The following is a 25265-nucleotide window of genomic DNA, read 5'->3' on the forward strand; positions in this document are numbered from 1 at the left end:
CCTACACAAAATACATTAATAATGTTTCCAGAACTTTCTGAGTGCCAGGCATTTCTCTAGCTGCTTGACGTATATTAATTAAGTGAATCCTTTAAAACACCCTGTAAAGAACCCTGGTTATCATTCCCATTTTACAGAGGGGGAAACTGAGACACAGAGAGGCTAAGCGAATCATTAAGGCTGAGGAATTAGTAAGTAGCAGAGGAACCCTGGCAGTCTCTGAGTCTACAGTTCATGTTCTTAACCACTCTGCCAAACTCCAGATGCCAGCTTGTGATATTAAACATTATAAACACACAACATGAGAATAAAGAGATGGAAGGGTAGAACTTGATCATGGAGGGGCAGACTCAATACTGTCAAGGTATAAACTCTACGTAAACTGACCTGCAGAATCAGGGCAGTCCCAGTGAGAGGCCCAAAGGTGTTCTGTGAAAAGGCACTTGGAGATGCAAATGGCCAAGAATATCCTAGACACATGTAGAGAAGGGGGTGGGATTTGGTCGGCTGGATATCGAGTCTTATTATAAAGCTACAGTGATTAAGATGGTGTGGGATTGGTGCAGGGACAGACATATAGGCCAGTGGACTAGAAGAGTCCAGAAAGAGTCACTTGGCTCGTGTATGGTCACAGCAGAACACTGAGGAATGGACAATCTTTGCAACAAAATGCGCCGAGACAACTAGGGGTCCACATGGGAAAGGAAAGGAAAGGAAAGGAAAGGAAAGGAAAGGAAAGGAAGGAAGGAAGGAAGGAAGGAAGGAAGGAAGAAAGAAAGAAAGAAAGAAAGAAAGGGAATAAGGGAGGGAAGGAGGGAGGGAGGAGGGAAGGAAAGAAAGAAGGAAGGAAGAAAGAAACTTGACCCCTTCTTCACAACTTATACAAAAATCAGTCCCAGGAATACTCTGTCCTGACCTAAGTGTGTAAAGCAAAACAAAAAAGCTTTTAGAAAAAAAATAAAGACTATCCTCATAATCTGATGGAAGACAGCTTCTTAAATAGTACACGTACACACACACACACACACATACAGACACACACACACACACCTTAAAAAGAACACTGATAAATTTGACTGCATTAAAATGAAGACTTCCTGTTCCTCAAGACACCATAAGCGAGTGAAAATCAAGCCCTGAGTGGGAGAAGATATTTGTAACACACACGACCGGCAAAGGGCTCGGACCCAGATTCTACACGGAACTTGTACACACCAATAAGGACGAGAGAAGACAACACACAGAAAAATGGGCATGAGGCTTGAAATGGCACTTCACCCAGAGGACACCCAAATGACCAAAAAGCATACGAGAAGGTTCTCAACAGCACGAAGAAGCAAGGAATCTGGAATTAAAATGGCAAGGGCCCAGGGCATGGCTGTCACAACACGACCAATGGCTGGGGAGGACGTGCAGGAACCAGGATGCTCCTGCTGTCGGTGGGAATGACAGTGGTTGTCAATCCTCAGGTTAAGTGACTTCTTTCTCCTTCTTTACACTTTCCTGTACATTCCACACTTTTACACGGAGCGTGTACTGTTAGGAAAATCACAAAATAACGGGTGAACATTTCAGAGGAAACAATAAAAATGGACGCATACATGCTCAGGAGTGAGACTTCCCGAAGATCAATTTGCTAGTCGGGGTCTCTCCCTCACATACAACATAGTGGAAAGTGCTGGAATTGGACACGCTCACGGTAACCCTGTGCCTGGCTGCACCTCAGCCACCCTGGACAAACCACGAGGAAGGACCTCTGTTCCTCAGGAAGAAACCTTTTCCAACACTCCCGTTCCCTGTCACCCATCTACCTTTTCTGAGTCTCAGTTTCCTCATCTGGAAAAAAAATGGGAGATAGCATCCTCAAACCCACAGGGCCAAGCGGCTGGGCAGATCAGACAGAATTGTGTCTGAGGCCAGGTGGAAACCCAGACATACGTAAATGCATAGAACAAATCCAAAGGAAGCAAACGGATTCCAAAAATTATTTCTCGCCTGGTAGGATTTCCCTGGTTTATGATCTAGCCAGTGCGGTCCAAAAGCACTGTCTGCGACGATGGAACTGCTCTGTCTCCACTCTCCAATGTGGTCGCCATTAGCTGCCTGGGGCTGTGGAGTGCTTGAAATATGGCTCGTGTGGCTGTTCCTTCATTTTAATTAATTTAAGGTGTAAAATAGCTACATGTGGCTAGTGGCTAATGTATTGGACAACGCAGGTCTAGGCTTTTCTATTGTTTAAATCTCTTCCGTGTGTGCGAATTCATGTACTACGTGTGGGATTTGTTTTTAATTAGGAAGAAAGAAAGAAAAAAAGAATGATAAAAAGGAAAACCATATGCATGCAGAGTGTTATTCCATCAGCCATTAGCCTATTTGGAAAGCTCTTCAAGAAAGGAGATTCTGCTCTTGGTCATCTGTTCCAGCGCTTACGGGCCCTTCTATGGGCCCCTTCTCTCAGGAGCTGACCCACGAGGCTGGCTGCAGGTCTAGACCTTCTCAGGTCTGACTTTTGCATGAGGGTCCCGGCCTGGTCCCTACAGGGCTCCCAGAGTCCTTGCCCACCTTCCTTCTGCTGCTGCCGTCTCCTCCCCAGGGATGGACCAGGCTCAGAAAACAGGAGGCTCAGACGGCTTGGGGGTCAGGGGGGGCCAGGGGGATGTCCTTTGCCCCTGCCAGCCTCCCTTCCTCCAGGAGTACCCATAACACGCGGCAGCTCACACTTCCCACTGTGACCCGGGACTCTGGCCCTGCCTGCTGCTTACTCAGTGCTTCCCCACCATCTAGGGGAAAAGGGAAGGAGATCACAGCTCTCTCCTCCCCATCTGACACGGGTTGAGGAGCAGAAGACGAGAGGGGAGATCAGACCTTGGTGGACATGACTCACCCCAGAAGGGGAGACACGGGGCCTCCGGACCCCCACTCTGGCCTCGCCTGCTGAATCTCTGCTGGGATTTCTCTTTTCCTTGTCCTTGGTGTCTGGGGCAGACTGAATTCCACTCCAATCCTGGCCTTTCAATGTCTATGAAACGAGACTGAGAACAGTAGAGACCCCCGAGAATGGCTGTGAGGACAGCATGGACTGCTGCACCCGGAGCTTAGCAACGGCTCGATAAACGGTCCCTGCAGGCATTACTCACCCTGGACACCTCTGAGTGGTGCAGAAAAGTCTGCCCTGGAAAGGGAGACGGGGGTCTCTTCTAGCCTCTGCTACAGGCTTGCTGTGTGTCCTTGGGCAAGTCTCTCTCCCTCTCTGGGCCTCAGTTAGCTCAGAAAGGAAATAAGTGGAAGGAAACTCACGACCTACTACTTCAGAGGGTTGCTGGAAGGGTAACACATGACCATAGCTGTGGAGAAATGTGCTTTGACAAAGTGAACCCCCGTTTCTAAACTGGAGGTGGGGGTCAGACACAGCACCGGCCCAGGACTCAGAAGCTGAATGCAGTGTGGCTCCTGACAGCGGCCCTCCAGGCCGTGGACACCAAGCCCCAACGTGCACCTCGCAGGAAACTACTGTAGCGTCACATTCCTTCCACCCCTGGTGACACTGAGTCACCCTGCAACCCACCTAACAGTTATGGTGACCACATTTCCTCCACTGGGGGATGAGCTGTCATGTACACACCCCCAGCTAACGAGTCCTGCTGCCTGGCCATAGCTGCCTCCTGGGCCCAGACCCACCTCGAAAAACCAAATGGGTGCCCACCTCTGCCTGAGGGCGGCATTCCTTTTAGGTTTCTGTTCCCTGTTACCATGTACGTCCCATGCTCCCCCAGACTCAGTGTGCACAGCCCAGTTCCTCAGGCCCTAGCGTAAGGGAAGTTTTCTACTGCGGCTAAGTTTTCAAGAGCAGGACGCTGGAGGAAGTGAGGACACCGGCTCATTACCCTTAGGGGCTACCGGGAGGCACGGGGGTGGGGAGAACGGAAGGAGCTACCAGGAGCAGTGTGGAGGCACGGCAGGCACGCACCGTCCCTCCCAGGTGACTACCAGGCCAGCAGACAAGAAGAGACTGCTGGATGGGGCTGGGCACGCCTTCCTGAGCCTCTCAGGCTGTTCCCTGGGTCCATCCACTTAGTGCCGACTCAGGGAGGGGGCTGGGAGGCCACCCCCTCAGTGGTACTCGGAAGACTGGGGCAGGCTCCAGCAGCAGCCCTCCCAGGATAAAGGCACACCTGGATCTAGGGGAGCAGCAGGGACACAACCTTGTGATGCAACATGGGGCTGCGAGGGCTTCTGGGGCTAAGGACAGAGGCTCCAGCTTCCAAGAGACCTGGATTTGGGTCCTGGCTTTGCCACTGATCATGGGGAGCTTCGTTTCAGTCCCTTACTGTGCCTCAGTTTCCTCGTCTGTGAACTAGGCCCTGTAACCAACCCCAGGCTCGTGGGACTGTGACAATTAACAGAAAAAGCTCTTAGCAAAGGGGCCTGAAGTAAACCCTCGAGACATAATCGCTGTCATTATTCGTGTCAAATCTATGACTCCCTGCTTCTCACTGCTCTTGAACGATACGCTGCTCCCGACCAAGATTGTTCTGTTGGAATCACAGCATATGAAATATCAGCACCGACTACTCCCCTTCTTGGGAACTGTCCTTGGCAAGGACTGAATTTTACCGGAGGGCAGGGAGGACCAAGGCCCGGAGAGCAGAGTGACAATGCACGTGCAAGGATATGTGCACTTTAAATAAGGACCCTGCGTAAGACTGGCACCTCTCAACCCAGACGCATGTGCCACTGAGAGTGGACATGCAGACATTCATAGGAGAGCTGCGGCCGATTCATCCACCTGGTGCCAATACAGCCGTGTCACATCATTTGGGGTAGTTCCGTTCTACAAAGTCGCTGCTGGTACTGAATTAGCGAATTCTGAACCATCGCTCTGGGGGAAACACGGGGGTAGGTTCTTGCGAGCCCCGGGTCACAACATTTATGTCAATTGATCAGTACGTAACCTTGTCTTCTATGTGTTTCTGTTCCAAGACATTTTATTGAGTATATATCACTGATTCACTAACATTGAACTTGTGGCCAACAGCACTGTCACTCATGCCTGAGTGAAGCTTGTCATGCACACATGCTCCCCGCGGGGCCCATCACTGCCTTCTCACGTTTGGAGCACGAGGCAGCACTTCAGCATGAAGCTTGTGGGATACTTCAAACAGCAAAAGCACAAAAATGTGAAAAACATGGCACTAAATAGATCCCGACAAGGACCCTTGTTTCAAGTATGAGAAGTGGAACGTGAAGGCAGAGCTTTACCTTTTGGGGCCTCAGGTGGGAATGTGTGAGAGAAGATTCTAATTTTTCATCACTCTGCCATGTCTGCAAGTGACCCCTGGAGCACTACAGTTCGGGGATAACAAATACATTTTAGCGAGTAGGCGAATTTGCAAATACCAAACCTGTAAATAATGAGGACTGACTGTAAATGTCCCTTCGTTAGGCTGGCAGCCGTCATGGCTGACCTGGACGTGAACCCTGGTCTCAGAGCGGGGCTTGCCATCAGACACTGGGAGCTGCTGTGGCATTTGAACCAGGACCCACCACACCCTCCTCGTGGAGCCCAGGACAGGCCCCAGCTCACCAATGACTGTTTAGCTGCTGAGGCTGCCAGGCTGCCACCGGAGTCAGTTCCTGTTGGAGGCAGGAGATATATTTGGGAGGAAAAAGGGAGGATGAGGCATGTGGCAGCCTCTGCCAGCCCCAGAACCTGGGGGTGTCCTGAGAGCCACTCCCCTGGGCCTCCCCTCATCGCATCACAAGCAGGTTACACAGTCATAAGTGGGACTGTTGTGCCATGTGTTGCGTCACACAGAGCCCAGCACACAGTAGGGCTCTGTACCTTCACTGTGGTGGAACAGAGCCCTACTGAGTGGAGGAAGCAATGATCAGACAGGGCAAGGAGTCTGCTCAAGGTCTCACAGCAAGTCAGGGCAGACCTGGGACAGGAGGGGCCCCAATGAAGGTGCGTCCACAGCCCCACAGAGACACAAGAGGGACCACAAACTGGCTCACTGCCAAAGGGGCAAGGGTGTGGAATGGAGGCCCTTAAGAAGGTCATGGGCCATAGTGCAAATTTCTTAAGCACCTAGTATGTGTCATACTCTGTTCCAGCTCCTTACATGGATTAACTCATGTAATACAACAGCCTTACGAATTAGGAACTATTATCACCCTCATTTTACAGAAGAGCAACTGAGGCAGAGTGGAACGTGAACCCTGACAGTTTACTCCCGGGCCCACACCCCTAACCATCACACCGTACTGTTCCACTTCTCAATGTCCACATGTCCAGACAGCCATTCTGAGCCACAATAGCCACCCTCACCTGGGAGATGGGAGGGCAGGCGAGGGGGAGGCACTAAAGGGGGCCTCCTTGCCGCCATGGCCCACACCCGATCCAGCACCAGGTTCCATCCACTCTGCCTCCTAGATGCCCCCCAGCAGGCTCGCTTCTCCCCATCCTCGTTGCTGAGACCCTAGTCCAGGCCACCGTCACCGCTTGTCCAGACCCCTGCAGTAGCCGCCTTCCGGTCTCCACACCTGCTCCCCTTCCCTCGTGCCCTTCTTTACACAGCAACCTGAATGCAAGCTGGCCCCTGTGGTTCCCTATGCAAAAACGTATTCTCTGTATGCAAATATTGCCAAGGTTTTATTTGTAATTGCCCAAATTGGAAACAACCCAAATGTGCTGTGGATGGTGAACGGATAAACAAACTGGGAGGCATCTACACAATGAAATACTCTCAACAATAAAAGGAACACCACACTGAGACGCGCAACACAGACGGATCCCAAATGCATTCAGCTAAGTGAAAGAAGCCAGACTCTCAAGGCAGCAGTCTGACGGCATTCTGAAAAAGGCAAAACTTAAGGATGGAGGAGGAAAGAGTGATTCCCAGGGTTTGGGGCGGGGGCGGGGCAGACTATAAAAGGGCACAGGGGAATTTTGGAGGGGAGGTGGAATTGTTCTATATGTTGATAGTCGTGGTGGTTACACGGCTGTCTACGTTTGCCAAAATGTGTCTGAATGTACACTCTAAGGGTGAATTGTATTCTATGTAAATTTTAGCTTGTTGTGGGTTGAACTGTATCCCCCTCAAACAGATATGTTGAAGTCTTAACCCTCAGGATCTCAGAATGTGACCTTATTTGGAAATAGGGTCGTTGCAGATGTAAGTAGTTAAGATGAGGTCATGCCTGAGCAGGATGGGCCCTATTCCAATATGACTGGAGTCCTTATAAGAAGAGAAGAGACAGAGACAGACGTACAGGAAGAAGATGGCCAGACATACAGGCAGAGATTGGAGTGAAGCAGCTGCAAGACAAGGGACTCCAAGGCTTGCCTGGGGCCCCCAGAAGCTGGGACGAGGCGAGAAAGGATTCTGTCCAGAGTCTTGGAGGGAACGTGGCGGCCCCGCTGCCTGCCACCTTGACTTCCGACTCCTAGTCTCCAGAACTGTAAGAGAATAAATTTCTGTTGTTTAAACCTCCGAGTCTGTGCTACTTTGTTACAGTGGCCCCAGGAAACTAATAGATAGTTTTGTTTTAAATGAGGGAACAAACTTGTTTCAGTCCCCACAGCCTTCAGGATACAGCCTTAGAGGCTCTACTGTACATCCCACCCTCCACCCATGCAGAGTGCAAACGTCAGGCACACTGAGCCTGCAGAGCCCCCCAGCACAGCCATGCTGGCTCACCCCCACACCCCACAGTTACCTGGGAAACTCTCAGACATCGCTCAGCTTCGCTCTCACCTCCCCAGGACAGCTCACCCAGACGCTGCCCTAGTCTAAGCAGGGCCCCCCTCAGCCAGCTGGGGACCCACGCACTCCAGGTGACTGTCCTGCATCTTGGCAACACAGCATATGGCATGTCACTCCTATGTACCCCAAGGACTGAGGGTCCTTGGAACAAGGATGAGTGGTTGGGTCATTGCTGGAGCAGCCCTGTTCTGGCCAGAGCGGGCCTCTGTGACACTGTGCTGGGTGGGTCTTAAGGGTTGGGGAAGGGGTCAGAGGTTCGGGCAACTACCCAACACGGGCCGGGGGCTAGGCCGGTGTGTCTCTGCTTCCTCCGGCCACAGCTTCTGCTTAGGGTCTCCCCCCACAGTAGTTAACCTTGACAGCTTGCCCAGTCACCCCTTCCCTCTATTGCTCAGGCTTTCACAGCCCACAGCCCCCTCCACAAGCTACAGGCCTCCCAGTGGGCCCCTTCCTTTCCCCAGAGACCCTCTGTCCTGGCCAATCCCTCCTCGCCCCTCTCCTTGGCATTACCCTGCCATATATTCACTTGACAAACATTTTCCAAGCCCAGTGCTGGACACTCCCCTCTAGCCCTTACAACTCTTGCTCAGCACAAGTGTTCTCTGAGTCCATCCCTCTGTGCCCAGCACAGCGCTGATCTGCCAATGACACCCTGCCAGGAGGAGTCCCTCTCTCTGCCCTCGGGAGCTTACAGTCTAGTGGGGCCACAGACAGAGAACATGCTGTGACCGACGTGAGGAGCGAGGCTTTGAGGGCTCTGATAGCCTATGTGCTGCCTCTGTGTAAATTAGAAAAAAGGCGCATGCTCCCTGTGGAAGCAGGTCAGTCCTGCACCGCCCTCCACACACTTGGTATCACACACAGCTTGGCAAGAGAATGAAATTTCAGCCCCCACTTGTTTCTCTCTCAGCCAGGTGCCTTTGTGCAGTAAACAACCTGCACAACTGTACGCAACAGCCCTGGAGGCTTGAGAGCCTAGAAGGCTTTTTGTAGGAGGTAGAAGTGGGTCATGTGTGTCTAATCTCTGAGGCAGAAAAGAGCTCAGAACTTTCTAGAGGCTGGAGGGAGGAGCAGCCAGTATAAGCTGATCCCCCATCTCCAGTGCCTCACACAGAAGCGGCCTAGGCACCTGCACAGCCTTGTAAAGAGCCTGGGTTCCATTGTGAGACCTCAGGGCAACCAACTCCCCTCTTAGCCACAGACTCACCTGTGAGCAGGGGATGAATTAGAGGGTCTCCTGAGCAACACTGAGCTCTGACATCTGATGATGCCAGAGCCAGGAGTGGGGGCAACTTTGGCCTGTGGAAAGAAGACCTCTGACTGCATTTCAAACCACTTCAAGGGACACTTGCCTAGCACCTCAAGACAGCCCACTCTGCTCAATCCCTGCCCACCCCAGGGACCTCTTAGACACGGCCACAGCTCCAAGGGCCTCTCCATGCCCAGAGGTGATCCTGGGCTGCAGGAGGGCAGCTCAGAGCAGGCTCTTACAGGCTCCAAATGAGCCTGTGCTATCCCTGGAATGGGGAAGTCAAGGCCCTGACATTTTAGGACAAACCTTTGCCCAGGCCAGGCAGAGAGGTGAAGTGACCACTCAAGACCCCCAGTGGCCAGTAGTCAACACAAACCCAGCGTGGCACCCAGCAAGTGTTTGATAAAGAGGCGGTGAATGAATGAACAAACAAATGAACGAATGGTGGCAGCCAGCAGGGACACAGAGTGGGCCCTGGCCTTTCTTGTGCTGGCGTGGTGGGAGACCCAGTCTCAGAAGGAGCCACACAACATCGGCTCAGGAAGAATTAACCCAGGAGAATTCTCCAGCACAGATGAGGAAACTGAGGCTGAGGGAAGAGACCTGGTGGCCATACTACACAATATTTAGCCCTGTCAAAGCACAGAATTTAAGAGCCAAAACTCAAACCAGAATAACTAGTCTGAAGCTTCTAGTAAAATCTAAAACTCAAAAAACACCCAATATGAAAAAAATGTTTGCAATCTAGCCCTTGAAATAAGAGCCTCGGTCGATGCAAAACTGCTTCTCTTCGCTCCTCCTCTCCCATGTTCACTAGGAAATAGACTTGCAGGTAACCCTGCAAAGCAGCTTTAGTACTTCTGGTGTATAATCTGGTGCTATGTGACAAGAGATAAAACTTTCTGTGTTAGTTAGAATTAAGTTTGTAAGAGGCAGAAAATCTAAAATAACAGTGATTTAAATAAGATAGGTATGTATTTCTCACATAAAAGTCTGGGTAAGTCGTCTAGGGCTGGGATGATACTCCAACATGTCTTGAACCCTTACTAATATATTGTCAGTCCACCTTGCATTCCTTCCCTTTCAAGTTCACCTCTGAGTCCAAGATGGCTGCTTCAGCTCTAGCCATCACATCTGCATTCCAGCTAACAAAAAAGAGGAAGGGAGAGAAAGGCATGCTCCTTCCCTTTACGGACATCTCCAAGCAAATTGCACTCCCACTTATATTTCACCGTCCTGAACTTAACCACATGGCCACACCTAGCTGCAAAGAAATTAGGAAGTGTTCAGCTAAAATTTACACCCAAGTAAATTTCAGGGGCCAATCAACAGACTCTGCTTCATCCTTGAACTCAAATACTCCAGGACGGTGATAGATCTGAAAGAAATGGTCCCAAACCCTAGACCCACATAAGTTTTCAGGAGCTTCATTTAACACAGAAGGGACTTAGAAGGAAGTTGACACATGTCTACGCTAACTCTAACCACTAAAATGATCACAATATGGAGGCCACCAAAGATGGTAGGTAGGTAACATATGTTCCAAGCATGGCATGTAGAAATGCACGTAGGAAATAACACTCAGTGGAAAAGGAGGAACACAAAGGAACATATACACACATATCAAAACTGTGCACACAACGGTCGAAATCCAGTAAACACACACTTGGATTGGATGCAGCCTCAAAAAGATTAATGTGTTTGATGCTTTAAATTTCACTATTTTTGTGGGTCTGTATGTGAGCTTTTCCAGGTATATAATAATTTTTTTAGAAGATCCAACAGCACACACACATACACACACACACCATATACATACAGGTAACAGCCCCTAACTGGTCCCATAGCCCAAATAGATAAGAACATCCTCTCATGTAACCATGGCAACAACCCTATGAGGGAGGGATCCTGGCTCCACTAGGCAGAGGGGGAGGAGGAGGAAGGTGACCTGGCAGGTACAGGTGCAGGGACTTGCCCAGGGCTTCCTGGCACTAAGTGGGTGAGCAGACCTGTGCTCTTCACCACTGTGGGAAAATCCAAACTCTCCCACCTTTATCCCTGTGGACCCTTCCCCTTTCTAGACCCACCACACACCGGACCTTCCTCTCTGTCCCCAAGCCAAGCCCCTCAGGGCTCCCACACACAATGTGTTTGTCCCCACTTTCCCGCTTTGTGCTTTTCTCCTACCTGGGATCCCTTCTCTGCACATGCCTGATTTCATCTGTTAAAATCCTACTCATCCTTCAAAACCCAATCCAGATGCCACCTCTGCCAGGGGGTCCTCCTTGCTCACCACTGCCAAGTGTAATGGAGCCTCAGTACATTTTTATATAGTGCCCTGTACTTTAATTATGTGCATATTTCTCTTATTTGCCCTAGTAGATAAACTGCAAACTCTTACATGTCCAACAAATGTTCAGTAAACAGATGGATGGGTGGGTGGATGGCTGGCTGGCTGAATGAATGGATGGGTGTATGGATAGGTGGATCTATGGATGGATGGGTGAGGATGGATGAGGAAAACATTTGTTGAGAAAATAATCACACAATATATTTTAGATGGATGCTCTGTCAAAAATGTCAAGAACAGAAAGAAGCAAGCATAATAAATGCTGCCGCTGGTAGAGAGCGAAGTCCTCGCTTTGAATTGCAATAACCCTAGAGACATTCACAGTGTCACTCGCTGACACTGATTGAGATTAAGGAATCTGGGGATATGGAGGTTGGAAAAAGAGGTCCCCAGTGAATTCCTTCTCGACAGCCTGCTCCCTTAGCCAGAGACTGTTTGTGAATTTCAGATGCAAAGGCCTTTATTTCTTTCTCCCTGGAGGTGGGTGAAGAAACACACTTATTGACCCAGGGAACAATTTAGCCCTGGGAAAACCTGTGCAGGAAGGGAAGGCTTGAATGCTACCACTGTGGTCCCCTCTCCCTCTTCTGGCCTGTCGCTCTCCACCCTACCCCCTTTCTGTCTTCAGAAAACAGGCTCTTTGTTCAGCCCTGACACCTCGTGTTGAATGTCAGTCAAGGAGTGGGGCTGTTGTTTGGCATTTGAGGTCCCATCTCCTAACTAGGGAATCAAATATTCTGGCTTTGATATGGATCCCAGAGTCAGTGACAAAATGGGGCCACCTTCATGGAGGGAGGTGTCCAGTAGGAGAGCCCTGCAGGGCAGCCTCTCACCAACCAGCTCGAGGTCCCCTCCCTGGCCTCCCTCTCCTGGACTCATTTTCCCTGGACTCCAGGTTTGGGTAGCGCCAGGTTCTGGGGGAGCTCCCAGGACAGAGGATGCAGGGGGTCTTGCCCTCTGGCTGGTGCATTTACCCCATAGGATGTGGCCTGAGTGTGCTTCTGCGGCTGTGCATACAGCCAGCAACAGGCCTGACCACAACCGCTCCCGAGGCCATTTCTTCTAAAAGGGAACTGACATTTCGTAGCGGGCTGGTTCATTCTTTCAAACATGTACAGACTGGGGTAGGGGCATCCCTAGGGTTTGCTGGCAAGATGGAGGCAAGGGGCTCTGTTGCCACTTTTGAAGCTCCTGACCACCAGAGCTGTTTCAGCCATTGGGGCAGCCTCCTCCAAGCCCCACTTCTGAGGAGAGGAGACAAGCCTGAGACCGCACAGAGGCCTTACGGGCAGGCGGGAGAGCCAGAGGCCATGGCCATGCTGGTGGTTTCCAGATTCTTCAATCAAAGGCTCAGAGCTGACACCCACGCAGGTATGGAGTCAGTAATGTCTACCTCACTGCCTGGTGGACAGCCAGGCTGAGAAGGGCTCCTCTGGACCCACACACCCCTTTCTTCTCCTTCAAGGCCGTGCTGGCGGGAGGGAAGGGACTGGTGTCACCTTATAACACTGTATGTGTGAGTGTTTGTGTGTGTGTGTGTGTGTGTGTGTGTGTGTGTGTCGGGGGGAGGCACACGGCATCGTCAGCTGCCCCCACCTCTACAGGGACAGGCTGGCTATCTCAGGGCGTCACTGGGTGTGCTGTGAGGAGCCCCCCCCCCGCCCTTCCCCGCCAGCAGTCAGCTCTCAGCCTGACTGTCTGTTGCAGAGCCTTCCCTCAGAACTCGTCTTTCCAGAGCCCTGGCAGGGGCAGCCCTCCCAGTCAGGCACCCCACGCCTGGAGGCTGCGATCTCCTCAGCATCTCCACAGTTCCCACACCAAATGGCCAGAGTAGGCGCCACCTCAGAGAGGCCATTGCATCGTGATCTTCCCAACTTGCCATCTCGTCAGCAAGTTTTACCAGGAAGCCAGTGGCCTTTCTCCAACGTGGGCTCCCCAAAGAGGCGCACTTTTCTCAAAACGAGTTTTTCATCAATAAACCCGCAGTGAATAATGCTGCAATGAACATAGGGGTACATACTGTATATTTTTACGGATAAATGTTTTCAGATTTTTTGGGTAGATACCCAGAAGAGGGATTGCTGGGTCATAAGGTAATTGTATTCTTAATTTTTTGAGGAACCTCCACACTGTTTTCCATAGTGGCTGTGCCAATTAATATTCCCACCAGCAGTGTATGAGGGTTCCTTTTTCTCCACAACCTCTCCAACACTTGTTATTACTTGTGTTGTTAATAATAGCCATTCCAACACATATGAAGTGGTATCTCATTGTGGTTTTGATTTGCATTTCCCTAATAATGAAGTTGAGCATTTCCTCATATATCTGTTGGCCATTTGTATGTCTTCTTGGAAGAAGTATCTGTTCAGGTCTCTGCCCATTTTTTAATTGGATTGTTTGTTTTTTTGTTGTTGAACTGTGAGTTCTTTATATATTTTGGATATTAGTCCCTTAGCAGAGGTGTTGTTTGCAAATATCTTCTACCATTTGGTGAGTTGCCTCTTTGTTGATAGTTTCTTTTGCTGTGCAGAAGATTTTTAGTTTGATATAGTCTCAGTCATTTATTTTTGCTTTTACTTCCCTTGCCTTGGAGGTTAAATTCATAAAATCCTTTCTAAGACCAAGGTTCACAGGGAACAACTGAAGTGTCCTTCCACAGACGATTGCATGAAGAAGATGTGATACATAAATGCAACGGAATACCACTCAGCCATAAGAAAAGATGAAATACTGCCATTTGTGACAACATGGATGAATCTTGAGAATATTATGCTAAGTGAGATAAGTTAGACAGAAAAAGTCAAGAACCGTGTTAATTTCACTCATGTGGATATAAAACTGAAAGCAACAAACGAACAAGACAAATAAGCAAAAACTCATAGACACAGACAACAGTTTAGTAGCTACCAGAGCAGAAGAGGGGTGAGTAGACAGGGTAAAGGGGGTCAAATACACGGTGATGGAAGGAGAACTGACTCTGGGTGGTGAATACATAATGCAATATATAGATGACTTATTATAGAAATGTACACTTGAAACCTATATAATTTTATTAACTAATGTCACCCCAATACATTTAAATAAATAAATAAATAAATAAATAAATAAATAAATAAATAAATAAATAAATAAGGAAAAGAAATAAACTCACAGCAGTGAAAAAACAGTTCCCTCCAGACACTTGGTCAAGGTGATGACCCAGAAGTCTCCTTTGTGGGTCTCTGTTTCTTATCAAATTGTACCCTCGTATGTTCTAGACTGTTCCACAGGCTGCCCTAGAGTGCTGCCCCATCTCCGAAGGGTGCTTCGATCCCCAGGACTCTGATATTGCTCTAGGATACCAGCTTCTACTGCCTGTTGGCCTGTAATTTGGGGAACCACTGAATGTCAGACCGAACAGGGACCTTAGAGATCACTGAGTTCATTTCAATGGGGAAACTGAGGCCAGAGAGTAAGGGACTTGCTTCCTAGAGTATGATCCCAAAACACCAGAGGGGACACCAAAGATATCCTCCAGCCTTACTAATGTCCCCAAGCATCTTCCAAATAAGCAAAAGACAATACAATTAGGTCCCAGGCAGGGGACAGGCACAGAATGGTGCAGGGAAGAGGGACAAATGGGTAAACTCCACTGAAACAACTAGAGCCGTGTGCCTCAGGCTTTCCTTCAGCAACCTTTCATGCGCCAAAAGACATTAAAACCACCAACCTCCATCACCTTACCCTCATTTCATAAAAGAGGCTTAACTACAGCAAAAAGACCTAATCTCAGAATAAAGGATGGCTCTGTCCAAGAAAAGATAGTCTGTCAACCCTGGCTGATACTCGCACGACGCACACCGCACATCACACACGCACACAACAACAACACCCGTATTTTCCTGGGTCCTCAGTGGACCACAGATCTGCGTTTGGGACCTGCTGACCTAGCCAGGGTTCCCCCAGACCTGCACAGCCAGCTAACTCCATTCTTTTGGCCGAGGATGCAGTATCTCTTTGTGAGCTGCCTTCACTTCCTCCCAGCCTCTCTCCCAGGGAAGCGAGGGGAGCTCAGCTGGAGAGGATAACATGAAGGTAGTGGGGGCAATGCGGGGTCCCTATTCAGTTCCTTGGGTGGCCAGCCACCGTCCTTGTTCCAGACTGGAGGAGGCCGTGGGCAGTTCTGCACGTCAAGGAGGATAGAAGTGAAGCTGTGCATTGGCTTCATGCAGGACTGGAACGGGCACTGAGCGCAGGGAGTCCTCGGGGGTCTTTTAAATACGAGATCGTGGCACCTAAGAGTGATTAAGGGGCCATGAGGGGACATGAGTCTTTCCTCAGCTGGCCTGAGGGACCTCAAGAGTGGCTGGAGCAGCTGTCTTCTGTCCCTATCAGCAAGAACCACACTACACAAAGGGCTTATTTGGGGGTAGGGGTAGGGGACCGAGGGGAGATCAACAGTTTAGAAAAGTCATTAAAGTTGTGATTTTCATCCTTAGCTCCAATCTTAAAGAAAACACCCATGTTTTGGACACCCCTGGGTCGTAGGATAAACAGCAGGTTCAGGGTAGTAGTTATATCCACCAGAAAGTTCTAGAACCGGCCATCAGAGCAGCACAGTCTCTAAGCTGACTTGCCAAGAACAAGCTGACTCCTGGCCCCTCCCTCCCTTCTAAAGGTGACCCCCTAATGGAGGGCAGATGGTGTATGTGTGTGTGTGGGGGGGGGGGGGAAGGAAGTCTGGGTCCTTTCTGGGTCACTCCCCCTATGCTAGAGCTCTTTCTGGGCACAAAGGTGCCCCAAGCCCCTGGAGGAACCCTTGTGGGTGCCCCCTTCCTACTCCCCCCTTTTCCTTTATTCTCTCTCAGGCCCAAACTTCCTTGACTCCCTCAAACCCGTTATCTCATGACAGAAGGGCAGGCTCCCTCCCTCCCTTCCTCCTTCCCCCCCAAGTCCCGCAGGCACTTTCCCACCTCCAAGACTGTTCAGGCTCTCCTCGCCTCCAAGTCTGTCCTCCCCTCCTCATTGCTGCCTACCCAGTTCTGCTCAACTGTCACTGCCTGGGTGACCTGAACTAAGGAGACTGAGGGGACGACTCTCACTCATGGGGGAATCTCGTCATGACAGTGGAATCTGCGGGGGTCTGCAGGATGGAGTTTGTGGTGGACTGTCACACATTCTTTCCTTCCCTCTGCTCTGACCCCATGGCTGGGAGGTGCCACAGGCCAGCTCAGACTCCTGTCTCTAAAATGGAGCTCCAGGGCAGCCCGAGGGGGAAGTGAGGTGCCTGGGGGTAGGTCCCCCTCAAATGTCACACCTATTCCTAGTTGGTTTCTGGTTTTGATTTCCTGATCTCCTGGATTAAAATGCAGGTGTCCCCATTACGTTTTAAGCTGATAACACTTGCTGCGTCAGAAAAGATCACTAAACAGGGCCCCAGGCCCAGGACAGGGCCTATCAATCAAGTGGTGGAGGAGATGGGAAGGAGGCCTCAGGGACAAGTGTGCTGTGACTCCCACATCCCAAGTAGACCTTGCACCCCCACCCCCTGCACTCCTACATGCCTCCCAGGGTGTATACTGGGGCTTCTCAGGGGCCAGAAATGCAGGCCTGAGCTGCTGAGGTAACCCTTCATTGCCTGTGGGCCAGAGTCTTGTAAGGTCTGGAAGGGGGTGGGTCTCCTAGCTGAGAGCCAGCCAGGACCACCTGGGAGCATTAGCCCCTGAAAGCAAGGGGGCCCAGGTCAGTGGGCAGAGCTGCAGCTGGGAGCTGGGACCCTGAGTTCATCATTGGTCTCTGTTCTGGTGTCTTAGAGGTTGGGGTTCTTGAGGGGGTCCTCTCAATGTGTTCAGCGGAACCCTGCATTACATCAGGCATGAGATAGAAAGCCAGGGCTCTCCCACAGCTTGGGGCCTTGCCCAGGCAGCCCCTTGCAGACCCCAGGCTCAGGAGCTCGGAGTTCTAGTCCCAGCTCCACCTCCACTTCCCAAGACCTTGGGTAAGGCACTTCCTCTTTTCGGGTCTCTACTTCTTTGTTGTTAAATTAGGGGATTGGGTTAGGTCTGTGATGGCCATATTTTTTCCAAGAGTGGAATTCTTTTTCAAATGAAATCTTCAGCACACCTTCAATTTATCAAACACATGAAAGGGTGGGCGCTGAGAGCACACATTCTCAGTGACCCCTGCACACAGTTCGGCATCTGGCCCCTTGGCTGTCAGTGCTTCCCCAGAATCCTCCCGACGCCTCTCTCTCTCCCACCTCACTTCCAATCCATCAGCACATCCTGTGACTCAATCTTCTCACTTCTCTACTCCCACTCCATTCAGGCCACCGGGCCCCTGTCCCAGCCACCGCAGAGCCTTCCTATAGGTTTGCCGGCTTCTGCTTCTGTTCCCCCTACAGTCTGTCCTCAGTACAGCCCCAAACCCAATCAGGTGGCCCCAGCTCACTCAGAGCAGTCCCCAAAGTCTTTCCCCCACCCGACCAGGCTTCTTCCGGCCCCTTTCCCACACTCCACTCCAGCCTCCCTGGCCTTGCAGCTCCCAGCTGGCCAAGCGCATCTCCCCAGGTCTTGTCTTGCCTCACTCTCCCCACTTCCCTCGGACCTCTGCTAAGTGCCCCCTCTTGGGGTGGCCTTCCCTGACCACCTGCTCCAGAACAGACCGCCTGGGTTCCCCACACCCCTTACCTTGACTTTCTGTCTCTGCAAGCAGGCAGGGGCTAGGTTTAATGCTGGGCCCCCGTCTCCACCTAATACAGACACTATTTGTTGATAAGCAGCCTGCCTGCATTTTCTTTCTCCCCAGCCAACTTTTTCCACAAGAAGTAGACAGAGCTTGCTTGCCAAGATCCTCACACTCCTATTCCATGGGGGCAGCACCCACGTGATACTATCCTAGCCCCTGGGGAGTGAGGGTGGGAGGCATTCCCCTAGCTGTCAGAACTCTGAACACCCATCTCCTGCCAGTGAGGAGAAGGCTTTGGGAAGCCAGGTGGAAAGCTGAGCTCAGTTGAGGACAGAGGACCCAGCAGGGTGTGGGGGTGGCATGGGGGTGAGGGATCATAGATGATTGCTCCTCGTCATTTTTGGGCACTGTGACACAGGTGGGTGTGCAGCCCAGGGAACAGAGGATGTGGGGGTGCACTTGAGAACTGTCTTCTAGTGTTTGAGAGTCAATAAGGGTTGGGCTCCAGAGAGAACAGGATCTCAGATGGCAGAAGTTAGAGGGAGGCAGACTGTAACTCAAGTTCAGGAATTCCTTCCTTAGGTATTTGCTTGTCAGAAGGGCTGCAGCCAGGCGGGGTGGCAAGCTCTCTGTCACTGGAGGTGTATGCAAGGACCTCTCGGAAATGGTGTCAAAGGGATTCCTGTACCCAGTACAAGGTTAAATAAGATACTATCTAGGCACCCTTCCAACTGAAAAGGTCGTCTTAAATAAAGTGACATTTTCAACAACAAATCAATATTCATCTAACACTCAGGATGTGCCAGGCACTGTTCTAAGAAGGCCTGACTGATCCAGTATGTTAACCCACCAGGTCTCTTGTCCAACGTTAAACAGTTGGCAAACAGAGGGGTTACACTCAACATATGATAAGAGTAGTAATAACAACTATTAAGAGTTTACCCTAAGGCCAAGGTGCAAAATTCTTTCTGTGCGTTATCTCATTTAATCCTCAAAACAACTGTAAGGGCTAGTTACTATTACTCATCCTTATCTTATAGATCAGTAAACTGAGGCACTGAGCGGTTAAATAACTGGCCCAGAAATGAACAAAGAAAAGCAAGAGGAAGTGGGTCAGGCTAGGTCACCCCTGGGGACAAAATGGGAAGTTGGAGAGGTCAGGACCCTGGCAGTTCACAGCCCCTTCCTCCCAGGGAAGCTCCTTCTTGGCTCCACCCGGCAATACTGGGTGTGGCAGATACTTGCCCCCAACGGGGCCCTGTCCCCCACGGAATTCCCAGTTCCTCCCACAGGATGGCATTTGCCTTTCCAGAGGTCACTTCCAAGGGAAAGCACGCAGGCAGAATTTCCGGGCTGGAATAGCGATGGGGGTGGGGCGGGGAGGAGAGAGGCATTCAGAGCTAGATGAATTTAAGGGCCCCTCCAAGCCACCCCTTCTACCAGAGTGGGAGCCAGGCATCTCCAGCTACCCCTCAATTCGGGACTGCACAAGATCGACCCAATCCTCCTCTTTTACAGAGAGGACAACTGAGGCCCTGGAGCGGAGGTCACCTTGGCGGGAAAGCGCCTGGATATCCATCACAGAAGTAGGCCCGGGACTTTTAAACCAAAAAGCCGGGAATGTCTCTCCCAGAGCGCCAGTAAACTTAGGCACCCAGAAAGGTTCTAAGAGTCTTTCCCAGGAATTTGCCTGCGAACTGGAGCCTCCTTAAGTTTTCCCGGGACGCCCGCTGGCCTGGGTGGGGCGAGAGAACCTCTGCAGGAGCACACCCAGAGCAACGTCCCAAAGTCCGAGGTTGCGAGGTTGGGGGTGGGAGACATGAAACTAGACTCTAGAAACCCCGGTTCCCAAACCGGTTCGGCTTCACGCTCTCCAAGCAGCGCCTTCTCCCCGGGATGCCGCAGGCCAAGCTAAGTCCGTGCGCGTCCTGCTCCCTCCCCAAGCACCGGGCTTGGCAAAGGCCAGTCCGAAGGTCTACGCCCCGGACCCGACAGAGGAGCTGGGGAGGGGATCCCAGTGAGCCCTGGCTCAAGGCGAGCTTGTCAGCGGTTGGGCCGCGCGGGCACCCGAAGTTGCGGTGACCCCGGTCCTCCACCCCACGTCGTGGCGGGTGCCAGCGCCGGAGGATGCACGCGAGGACGAGGGCGGAACGGTGGGTGCGGGAGGCCGGCGGGACCTGGACCGCGGGTGTTTGCATCCAAAGTTCAGGTGGGACAGGAGCCCGGGGACGGGGCCACGTCCACACGTCCCCTCCACCCGGGCTCTGACAGGTAGAGACGCCCTTCTTGTACCCGCCCGCCAAGCCGCAGAACGTGCGGGCTGGTTTTCCAGCGAGCGACGTCTGGGCTTGAAAGTTTAGCCAAGTCTCGGGGTCCTGCAGTTACCAGGGCCGCCCCCTTCGGCGCAGAAATGGGGGTCCGGCCTTGGCCGTAGCCAGGGGTTCCGTCCCAGCCCGGCACCCCGAGGTCCCGCGGCTGGGGCTCCTTCGGGAGCTCCAAGTACTCTCGGGGACGGCGAGGTGGGGTGAGGCGGCCAGGACACGGCGGAGTGGGGGTCCCGGGACACCCAGGAAGAAGGGGGCGCTCGCCCCGGACTTACCCCGCAGGGTCCTCGCGCGCGGGCGGCGCGGCCCGTCGGATCATGCCGCTGGCAGCTGGCGAATAGCGAACGGAGGGGTTCAGGCGCCGGGCGGCGCGGGCCGCGATGCCCCCGGCGCCCGCATGTCCCTGGCGCTGGCCCTCGGGAAGGGCCCGGGCGGGCGCCGCCGCAGCCGCGCGCCGAGTGGGGAAGCCGCCGCCGCCGCCGCGCTCTGGGCGCTCGCTCCCTGCTACTTCCTGTATCGGAGCGAGCGGGTCTTTCAGGAAGAGGTTGGCCTTGGTGGTCAAGGTTTTTTTTTTTTTCAAAAGCCTTTCGGCAGCGGCTCGCGGCCTGGAGCCCTCCTGGGGCACACGGAAGCCCGGGCGGCCGCGCCCCCGGGGCCGGGCTTCGCGGCGGGCGGTGCTGGGCCGAGGCGCCGGGCGCGGGCGCCCAACCGCAGGGTGCTGCCTCCGCGGACTGAGGCTGCGGCCGGGCGGCTCCAGGAGAGCCCGGAGGGAAACTTAAGAGAAAAGTCTACAGTTTGGCGAAGAGTCGGGTAGAAGGAAGGCGCTCCCTGCTCCTGCGGCCGCCGGCCGCGGAAGGACAGGTGGGGAGGACGAGAGCTCTGCCTAGGGCACTCGCGGCACAGGGAGCCACAGCCTTGCCTCCCGCCCGAAGGGGCCTCAAAATCGCCCACGAGCAGCCCCAGACCAGAAACAGGGCGCCTCCTCCACGTCCCTGACAGATGGACACGCTGCCTCCTCTTGGATGCCTCCACTGACGATGAGCTCACTACCTCACAAGGCAGTCTGTTCATCCGCCAAGCCAGGCACCCAATGCACCTATCCTGAGTACCACACCTAGATGGGAGCCGAGGGAGAAAGCCAGTCAGCTTGCACAAATACAACATCTACAGCAACTCCTGTGGGTCGGAGAGGCCCCTCTTCTGAGTGCCTGGGCACTCAAAAATGCCTCCTGAGCCCAGGATGCCCTCAGAGCATTTCACAGTGACTGGGCAAGACTGGACACTATGGATTCACCTCCGTCCAGTGCAGGGCTTCTCAGCCTTGGCACTATTGACAGTTGGAGCTGGATCATTGTTTGTTGTGGGAGTGGTCCTGTCCATTGTGGGATACTTAGCGGCTTCATGGCTGCTTCCCACTAGATGCTAGTAGCATCACCCTCTCCTTGTAATAACCAAAAATTTCTCCAGACATTGTCAAATGTCCCTGGGGGCCAAAATCATCCAGTTGAGACCCACTGGTTTAACACCTTCATTTTATAGATGAAGAAACTGAGATTAGAAGAGAGGAGATGCCTTGTCGCACAGTCAGTTGAGGTGCAGAGAGCTCTGAACCCCGGGGCTCTGGTGAAAGACTCATGAGGCCTCTTGCCCTACTGCTCTCCCCTCACACCCTCCTCCCTGTCTTTCTAGACATGTCCACCAAATTGGTCTGGCAGAGTTAGAAAAGAATCCATATCCATAAATACAATAAAAGTGCAGCCTCCTGGTGGGAATGTAACATGGTGCAGCCACTTTGGAAAACAGTCTGGCAGTTCCTGAAAAGGTGAAAGGTGGAATTATCATATGACTCAGCAATTCTACTACTAGATATACACCCAAAAGAAATGAACACATATGTTCACTCAAAAACTTGTACATGAGTGTCTGGAGCAGTATTATTCATGATAGCCAAAAAGTGGAAACAACCCAAATGTCCATCAATTAATGAACTGATAAACAAAATGGGGTCTATCCATACAATGGAATATTATTAGGTCATAAAAGGGAATGACATGCTGATACATGCCACAACCTGGATAAACCGGGAAACCATTATATAAAGTGAAAGAAGCCAATCACAGAGGACCACATATTGTAAGATTCTATTTATATGAAATTTTGAAAAGAAAATGTTCAGAATAGGCAAATCCATAGATACAGAAAGTAAACTGGTGTTTGCCAGAGGCTAGGGAAAGAGGGGAGAAACGGGAATGGCTGCTAATCGTTGCAGGGTTTCTTTTTGGGGAGAAGAAAATGTTCTAACATTGATTGTGGGAATGGTTGCACAACATTGTGGCTATACTAAAAACATTAAATTTTACACTTTAAGTGGGTGAATTACATGTTATGTGAATTATATCTCAAACTATTATTTAAAAATATATTGCTTCCAGGAAGCCACCCTGACTGCTCCAGACACCCCACTTCCTCCTCTGTTCAGATCCCTATAGATCCCCTCATTAGTTCATAACCATACCCCACTGACCTTTCCTTTCCTTTAGAGGCTAAACTGTTTTCTCCCTAGATGAGAATCAGCTTCTCCACATCTCCCTGGACAGGACTGTAGCTCCCTATTTGAAAACACAGGCTATGAGGACAGACTTGTGTTCAAAACCAACACTAGGGAACTTCTAGACGGGTAGCTTCAGACAAGTAACTTCCTAGTACCTCAGCTTGCTCATCTGTAAAAGTGATTAGTACACGTGTGGCAAGAAGGCACTCGCTCCAGGTTCCATTATCGATCTTTTGCTGTTGCTAAAACAAGCCCATAGGCCACTCCCAGGCCTCTCTGGGCCCCAGGGATGAAGTCTATACAACTATTACACCTAGACAGACAGTCCTTCAGGCCCTTCTAGGCTGATCTGGACTGTGAGTAACCCCTCTTTTCCATGCTCTCCCCAAATAAAGGTTTCCTTCAATTCCCTGGGCCAGTGCTGAGAAACACAGGACAAGCCCTTCAAAGCCTTGGTTCCGTAGGGCCAGCACCATGGCTCTCCCCACAACCTCACAGAGGCCTCCACAAGGCCCACTGCTCACCTGCTCTGTGAAGATGAAATTCCTCAGCTGAGGACACCAGGTGAAGCCACAACTGACCCTGTTGCTAGTATAGGGGTTCAGAGCAAGTCTTCCCAAGACTGTGGAACGTGGATTATTTTGAGCTAAAGGCAACTGAGACCCTGCGGGCTCAAGAGAAAATTCTACCTAGAAGAATTTAAATGAAAGGCCTTGCCCATAATAAGAGATTATCAGAGATAACTTTTTTGACCTATCTCTAGGAAGCGGCAAACATCTAATTACTGAACATCGGCTCTTCTTCTCGTCCTACAGTGACCCTCCCCCCTCTGAAGCCCCAAGGTGATCCTTAGTCCAGAATGTCATATATACCTCATTTTCCCTTTCTGTCTCTGAACCCCTCATATATGCAGGGTCTCTGACTCTCTTATGTATGTGGGGTTCCCATGCATACATATGTAATTAAATTTGGTTATTTTCTCTTGTGACTCTGTCTCGTGTAGATTTAATTATTAGACCAGCTGAAAGAACTAGGAGGGTAGAGGAAATTTTCTTCTTCCCCTACACTAGTAACTGACTGAAGAGGAGGTTGCCAAAATTCCAGAAATCTGAGCAGCCCCTTTTAATTGTAGCCTCTGCTAAACTAGCCCTGAGCCCCTTTCCTGGGTCCCGTTTTCACTCCCAAGTCCTCATACTCCCCACTTCTCTCCCTGGACATGGACCTCAGGACTCCTACAGGGAAGTGAACATCTGCTGCTGTTTGGGTCTGCAAACTCCTTCCCCATACTCTCGACTATTTTGTTAACAATATCTCACCACCTAGGGTCCCTTTTTGGAGCTACTCCTCCCCAGTTGGATTCAGGTGGAGATGACAATCCCCTACCCCCATTTTAAAGGGAACACATGAGTCTAGTCTGGCCTATTAGAGCCCTACACTTACCAGGCACAGTGATTGGTTCATGGATGAGCATGTGACCCAAGTTGGGCCAATAGGATCCTGCCCTGGCACTTTTTGTTGGCACTGTCAGGGAATGCCAGCAGCCTTCCCCCTACTACAAGTTGGCATTAAGCTGGGAGAGTATAAACTTGGGCAGCTTAAAAGCCACCTGGGACACCATGTAGTAAAATTGTACTCAAGAAGAAAGCCAAGATGGAGGAAAGCAATGCAGAGAGAGAGACTATGCCCTAGTGATGTCCTTTGAGGCCTAGATTCTGATATGCTTCAAGCCAGCTGTACCATTAGATATCTCAGTTACAAGAACCAATACAGTCCTTTCTCTTTTCTTTGTTTTAAAACTCAAACATAATCTGAGTCAGGTTTCTATTAGTTGTCATCCAAAGGCTCCAGGCTCTCCATGATTGCAGCCCATTCCCTCCATCTTCCATTCCTTGGTGGGTCCAGAGGATGTCAGGCAGGACCATAGGAATAAAGAGGTTAATGCTTCGACTTATTGCCCTAAAGCATAAGAGGCTGGTTTGCATCTCTGGGGTCCTCATGGGGTGGCTCTCACCTCCACATGTTCCTCAGCTTCCTCCTCCCTCCACACAGGTGAGAGCAAATAGACTCAGTCTGGAGGAGTGTGGGAATTTTCAGGGGAAGGTCACCTTTAGGAGGTCAACTCCCAGCCTCACTCGGGTTTCTGGGGACAATTAGTAAAGAAAAAAGTCTCACAGCACAGTCTTGCTTTTCAATACCTCCTTCCCCCACACCAACACACTTGCTCGGAGTTGAATAAGAGCCTTTGAGGAAACAGAGCACATTCTTTCAACAGAAATTTCCCTACTATATAGAGTATTTGATGAGAACAGAGGCTTGAGTCGGGCCACCAGTGCTCGAATTCCAGCTCTGCCACTTC

At 51.3% G+C, this 25265-nt stretch overlaps 1 protein-coding gene and 1 long non-coding RNA gene across 2 annotated transcripts in view; one reads left to right on the forward strand and one right to left on the reverse strand.

Moving 5' to 3' along the window:
• RIN3 (Ras and Rab interactor 3) overlaps positions 1 to 20858 on the reverse strand; it is a 110190-nt gene extending 89332 nt beyond the window's left edge. The window contains exon 1 of the mRNA XM_019745336.2: positions 20634 to 20858. Within this exon, the coding sequence (XP_019600895.2) occupies positions 20634 to 20677 (44 nt within the window). The 5' untranslated portion in view covers positions 20678 to 20858. The remainder of the gene's footprint in view (positions 1 to 20633) is intronic.
• On the forward strand, positions 19403 to 23897 carry LOC141570510 (uncharacterized). The gene is made up of 2 exons (XR_012494554.1): positions 19403 to 20187; positions 23305 to 23897. It is a non-coding gene; the product is annotated as an uncharacterized LOC141570510 (long non-coding RNA).
• Positions 23898 to 25265: the final 1368 nt, after the last annotated feature.

This window comes from Rhinolophus sinicus, linkage group LG03, assembly GCF_036562045.2.
Source record: "Rhinolophus sinicus isolate RSC01 linkage group LG03, ASM3656204v1, whole genome shotgun sequence".
Taxonomy (NCBI): Eukaryota; Metazoa; Chordata; class Mammalia; order Chiroptera; family Rhinolophidae; genus Rhinolophus; species Rhinolophus sinicus.